Source organism: Pundamilia nyererei, unplaced genomic scaffold (genome assembly GCF_000239375.1).
Source record: "Pundamilia nyererei isolate P.nyererei 1_Seehausen unplaced genomic scaffold, PunNye1.0 scaffold00256, whole genome shotgun sequence".
Taxonomy (NCBI): Eukaryota; Metazoa; Chordata; class Actinopteri; order Cichliformes; family Cichlidae; genus Pundamilia; species Pundamilia nyererei.
In genome coordinates this window covers 424,772-431,262 of record NW_005187657.1, presented here as the reverse complement: position 1 = coordinate 431,262, position 6,491 = coordinate 424,772, and the positions used below count along the sequence as shown (strand labels likewise).

Genomic DNA, 6,491 nt, shown 5'->3' with positions numbered 1-6,491 from the left:
CGCTGCTTCAAAGGATAGCTGCAGATTTCTGTCAGAATCTGCAGATTATACAGAAGAAATAAAATGTTCACGTTTCTCCAACGCTGTCTTCCCAACAGTTTCACCGGATGGACAGGAAGCGTTCGCGATGTCTTCTCCGGAGCTGATAGTTGGCGTCTGTCTTGTGTCAGTGACGTAAAAGACGGATTTAATGCGACATGACCGTCAAACAGCAGTCGCTTTCTAAAACATCGGATATGTATCGGATTCAGCGCCACATATGAAAGTGACCCAGGTCGGATTTGAAGATATCGGATTTGTGCCGTTCACACTGTCACAGCATGATCGGATAGATGGTCGCAGAGGGTCAAAAAATCGGATTTGATGCGCTTTCGCCTGCAGTGTGAACGTAGCCTTACACTCCTGTCAGATATGTCGGATGAAAACCACTCAAGGACAGAGCCAGACAACCCAACCAGATCTCCCAGTGTGTTTATCGGGATGGTAGGATTAACTGCTTATCCAAGTGCGCTATAAGGTGGACAGTAACTGCCTTCTCAGAAAGTTTTGACATAAAGGGAGTTTGAAAGTAGGTCTATCATGTTGATGTAGTGTTGAATCCAGGCTGGGGTTTACAATGGCACGTTTAAAAAAAGCTGGGAAACGATTAGAAAACATGAAACATTAAAAAAGTTTAGTGGGGGAGAAAATCTGAGGGACCTGAAGACGGCTTCATTTTGTCCACCGGGGCTGCTATTACATCATATGTCACAGTTGTAAAAGTTGACCAGGAGCCAGGACTTGATCTACTCAACAAAAAATCAAAGAAGTTTGTTACTGTCTGCTTGAGAGTGCACAGGTACCACATCTGGGGACACGATAGATCTGATTTTGTCAAACAGAATCTCGGGATTTCTCGTTTTTTGATATGAGTCTAGAAAAATATTCTGATTTCATTTCAAGAGAACACGAGATCTCTGAGATAGAGCCAAGTTCAGTTTTCTTCCATAGTCGTTCAGCTTTGCAGCATATTCTCCTCAAATTTAAAATGGACTGATTGATCCAAGGCCATGCCTTTTCCTGTGAGATAGAACCTGTTTTAATCAGGTTCTTTATTTCATGAGAAAGTAGAGAACTGTCAGTCATGACAGAGAACCTCTCAGCTGTTATGATCTAGAATTGAGCTAAAAAAAGACACCGTTATCATCACTCAAATGTACAGCCTCGATATCGAGGCCCAAAGAAAAGACAAGGTCCAAGGTATGGCCTTTTATATGGGTTGGTCCAGAAACATGTTGGGCAAAGTTAAAGGATCAGTTAAAAGCTCAGCTGCTGAGTTGGAGGAGGCTTCGTTTAAACTTCCCTAGCAGAGAACCCTTTCTCTCTCTCTGGCCAGTCTACATGTGCTGCAGTAGTTGTTCTTAATGACTAGGGACGCTTCTTCAAACCACCGTCAGTGATCAATTCACAACAACAGTTTCACTGTACTGACACGCCCTGTCATATAATCTTTGTCAAATGATAAATATTTCCCCTTAAGAAGCGTCAATTATTTACGAAAGTTCTGATGTCACATATTGAGGGTGTAATTCCGTGAATAGGGAGGCGGACCATAGACAAAAACGCGTCATACGATTTTAAGGTGAAGGTGTGAGAGAGAGAGAGTGCGTGAATGAGTCAGTGAGAGAGAGGGAGGGTGGGTAGCGATATTGGTGTGCCCTTTCCTCTCCAACAGCGCGTCATTTTTAGCTCTGGAGCGACTTGGACGTCGGTACCTCGGTTAAAAGCGGACAGTATCCTGTGCGTTTCGTATCGAGGAAGGATTGTCAGAGGCCGTGAAGACTTGGTGAATGTGTGCGCTGGCAGTGTAGAGAATATGGTTTCCTCAGCACGATGGAGCAGAGGAAAGCTGTGTCCGGATTTGTCCCGTGTTGTCTGTTACTGGCTGTGTCTGCAGAGGTGAGCACGCTGCTGCCCAACACGCTCAGCCTATTTAAAGCCGTCTTTGTCGCGGACACATTATGTCAAGTAAACCGGGACACTGGTCCGTGCCATGCTGAGTTTAAACTGTTTGTGTGCGCTCATCGCTTTCCGTCACACTTACATGAAGAACAAATCAAACAAAGGCAGATATTTATTTTAATAACTCGCTGGCAAATTTCCAGATGTCTGTTGCACTATTACTGGAACTCGCTGCCTCCATTTTCGCCTGATATTTCTATAGTGCTTCGTATCAACTCTTAGAATTGGTAATGACATATCAATTTATTTATTTATTTATTTGACTGTTCATGAAACTGCAAGACCTGCTAAATAATAGCAAAAAACTCAGTAGTGCCGTCACAAGCAGGTTTTTCTCAAAACATCAATAGTTAGACCGACAGTCACAAACGGTGGTCCAACGTAGGCTGAAGACTTTCTCACTCGTGCCCTTTTTTAAATTAAGGGCGAGTTTTAAACCAGACCTAGATATCCAAATGTGGAGGGGATGTAGAGATCCCTTTCCAAACATGATTTTCACCTCAGTTTTTTCCTACAGGCCTTAGATTATACCTGATGGTACAGATGGCAAGTTGCCTGTTCCAAGGATTCAGACATGACTTGAACATCGAGTACCAAGCACCCGCTGCCCTCTGGTAAAGAACAGCAGGGAAATGAAATTGGTTAGAAATGCGTTTAAATATTTTGAAGAGTTAATGATCTATTTTCACAAAGTGAATAACATGAAGCACTTTTTTGGAGGGTTTTACTGGCCACCCACTTTAACAGCAACACATTTAAGCCCATTCTAATGTGCTATAGTTCACAGAAAACCATTATCAACGCAGCTTCCTTCTTTGTTGGCGATTGGTCAGTGTGCTTCATATTGTAAGCAGGTCAAAGTCTACACTTTTATTTGTGTCACTTCACTGCAGATAAGTGTGGATGCTTCAGAGCCTTTAAGGAAATTCCTCTGAATATCTCAAAGGGATCTCTTCAAACCATACAATCCATTTAAAAGAAGCTAATGGAAAGAAACTTTACAATATTCTCTCCTTCTTATGGAAAAAAAGATGAAGTATTTGGGGGCCCTGTGGGGGCCCTCTGGCCACAAGCACTTTTTACATTTGCTACTATACTAGTGGGGCCAAGTTTTTGTCTAGTAGAAAGACACGACAGGCAAGGTTGAACAATAAAATAACTGGAGGGAGAAATATTTATTTTTTAATTTAATCTTCACATTCTTTTTTCTGTTCCTCCTTTTAATAATGTATACTTTGTATACTTTATTATCCCGTAGGAAATTACTCCTCTGCATTTAAAACATTCACTGAGTAGAGCAGTGGGCAGCCACCAGTCCAGCGCCCGGGGAGCAGTGTGTAGAGATGGTACCTTGCTCAGGGGTAGCCGTTCGGTGGATTTGAACCCCGACCCTCTGATCATGAGGCGAACACTCTACCTACTGCTACTAAATTCTGACAAAACAGAATATTTTCTGAGCCCTGAAAAGCTTAGAAATATGGTGTCTAACCAGATTCTTACTCTGGATGGCATTACCTTGGCCTCCAGTAACACTGTGAGGAACCTTGGAGTCATTTTTGACCAGGACATGTCCTTCAATGCACATATTAAACAAATATGTAAGACTGCGTTCTTCCATTTGTGCAACATCTCTAAAGTTAGAAATATCCTGTCTCAGAGTGACGCTGAAAAACTAGTTCATGCATTTATTACTTCCAGGCTGGACGACTGTAATTCATTATTATCAGGAAGTCCAAAAAACTCCCTGAAAAGCCTTCAGCTGATCCAAAATGCTGCAGCAAGAGTCCTGACAGGGACTAGAAAGAGAGCAGATTTCTCCTGTTTTGGCTTCCTGTTAAATCCAGAATTCAAAATCCTGCTCCTCACATACAAGGTCTTAAATAATCAGGCCCCATCTTATCTCAATGACCTTGTAGTACCATATCACCCTATTAGAGCACTTCGCTCTTGCTCTGCAGGCCTACTTGTTGTTCCTAGAGTATTTAAAAGTAGAATGGGAGGCAGAGCCTTCAGTTTTCAGGCCCCTCTTCTGTGGAACCAGCTTCCAGTTTGGATTCGGGAGACAGACACTATCTCTACTTTCAAGATTAGGCTTAAAACTTTCCTTTTTGCTAAAGCATATAGTTAGGGCTGGACCAGGTGACCCTGAATCCTCTCTTAGTCACGTTGCAATTGGCTCAGGGTGGTAAGGGTTAAACTGTACTGAGTGTTTCTTCTTCATGCACCTTTTTTCACTCACTGGGTGTTTATACACCACACGGCTGTGGCAGATGGCTGCCTCTTCCTGAGCCTGGTTATGCTGGAGATTTGTTTCTGTTAAAAGGAGGTTTTTCTTTCCCACTGTCACGAGCACATATGGGGTCATAGAATTGTCGGGGTTTTCTCTTCGTTATTGCAGTCATGTTGGTGACCTGTTACTAATTTAGGTGAATTAAATTAGATAACTATAGTTGCAAAATGTTCCTAAACAGACATCCCAGACTTCTTCTCAACATTTTTCAGTTTTTTGTTATGAATTAAAATATTGCTTTATCAGCTTTTTAAAAAAATGAACTACATCTACATTTGACACAGTAAGCCAGCCTTTATGGTTGTATGATATTTCATTATAATAATAGAACATTTAGTTTTGTTAAAATCTGCATTTCTTGTTGTTCTGTAATTCTTATTCACATTGCGTTCCACGGGGTTTGTGTTTCTTTAACAGATTTCTCAATGGACGCACTTCAATGTAGTTCAGAGTGCAGGTAAGTTATTTTCTGTATTTGGTCTTTGAGATCCAGCTGGAGGGGAACGAAGCTCCATGTGCTAAGCACTATATGTACATACCTGTCAGTGCAGCAAGTATCAGTGAAATCAGTGAATAAATAAGTAATTTTGTCAGATAAGGAAAACATTTTAGGTGAGCAATGTTTTGCCAGTGCTGAGGAATAGTCCTAGACTTGGGTTGAGTAAATCAGGGTGTGGAAAAGCTGCAGATTGCTGGGGAGTGCCTTCCTCACATTGTTGGCCATGGCATCAGTGTTAAGCTACCAGCTTGATATATATTTCCCTTTCATAGAAGTCCAGAAGCAAATTATTATTGAAGTCTCTCATCTCAGGAATTGCAACAACTGTCATTTTATATCTAACCTAAGCATCGTATCTAAAATCCTGGAGTCGTTTCGCAGGTTTGTGCTCAGTTGTCTGGCAAAAAGCTTTATGAACAATTCCAGTCTGATTTCGTCTTCACAGAATAGAACGAGCCTTGATAGAAATCACTATCGTGTATTCCTTATGTCACCTGACTTCAGTTTGGGTCTTATGTCTAAGAAATGTTACATACACAACAGTGATAAAAACAAAGAAAAGTAAAAATGAGGTAAGTTAAAGAAGCGTAAGGCTGACAAGAGAAAAATAATAATGGTATATATCCTATAAATACTACACCACAAAAATAGATGGCATTCACATCTTGGATGTGAGCTTGAGTCTGCTCAGCATCACTGTTGGTCATTCAGGTGATTGTAACAATAATAATAGGAATAATTTTTATTAGATGCATTTGATCGCAGCCAAAACATGAAAATAATAATAAATGTTTCACTTTCTTACGTTGCATAAACAGAGCACTTTGCAACTTATCACAAAAACCAGCTATGAGACAGTTGGGAACGAGTAAATAAATAACTAAACACAACCAAAGTTAGGGTACAACAGTAGCTCTCATAGTCAGACTCCTCAGCAAGACGGCGGCAGCAGAGAAGCCACTCCCCTTTATTCCAGATGGTTCATCTACATGTTGGAATTAGTGTCTTTTTATCACACGTGCTCTGTTTGTGCTGAAGTAATGTTTACACTGAGTGAAGGCTTACTATTTACAATCATTTTTCTATTTATTTCACCTCGTCTCTCTCATCTTTTTAACATCTTGAGATGCTCTGTATAAAGAACCATTTGTGTTTGTATAAAATGAAAGGTTTGTATGGAATGTGACTTTATTAACATGTTGTCTCACTGACGGATGATTGTCTGTGTCTGCAGTGCTGCTGTCCTGTTCAGAGGGTCTCACTAAACTGGGCCACTATAATGGCTCGGTTTCTCACACAGACGCAGGCTCCCCATGCTTAAAGTGGACTAACTTCCCAGACTACATGCAGCAGTATCCAAACCGAGGCCTGGGAGACCATAACTTCTGCCGAAACCCAGACAGAGAAACCAAACCGTGGTGCTTCTTCCGAAAGACCTCTGGAGCCATTGGATGGGCTTATTGTGATTGTCATCAAGGTGAATTAAGGGTGGGCAGCAGGTGTCTGAAGATGGCATGTAGTCTAAAACACCTTAAGTGGTCAGAAAGTGATCAGATTGCTCTACAGTTAGTGCAGAATTATTAGGGAAGTTGTGTTTTTGAGGAATAATGTTATTATTGAACAACAACCATGTTCTCAATGAACCCAAAAAACTCATTAATATCAAAGCTGAATGTTTTTGGAAGTAGTTTTTAGTTTGTT

General features: G+C 41.1%; 1 protein-coding gene across 1 annotated transcript in view; it reads left to right on the top strand.

The window, feature by feature from the left end:
- Window positions 1-1,616: 1,616 nt before the first annotated feature.
- Window positions 1,617-6,491, top strand: part of LOC102199618 (neurotrypsin) — a 29,499-nt gene continuing 24,624 nt past the window's right edge. Inside the window, exons 1-3 of the mRNA XM_005749845.2 lie at window positions 1,617-1,938; window positions 4,709-4,748; window positions 6,025-6,267. Of these exons, the coding sequence (XP_005749902.1) occupies window positions 1,873-1,938; window positions 4,709-4,748; window positions 6,025-6,267 (349 nt within the window). The 5' untranslated portion in view covers window positions 1,617-1,872. The remainder of the gene's footprint in view (window positions 1,939-4,708; window positions 4,749-6,024; window positions 6,268-6,491) is intronic.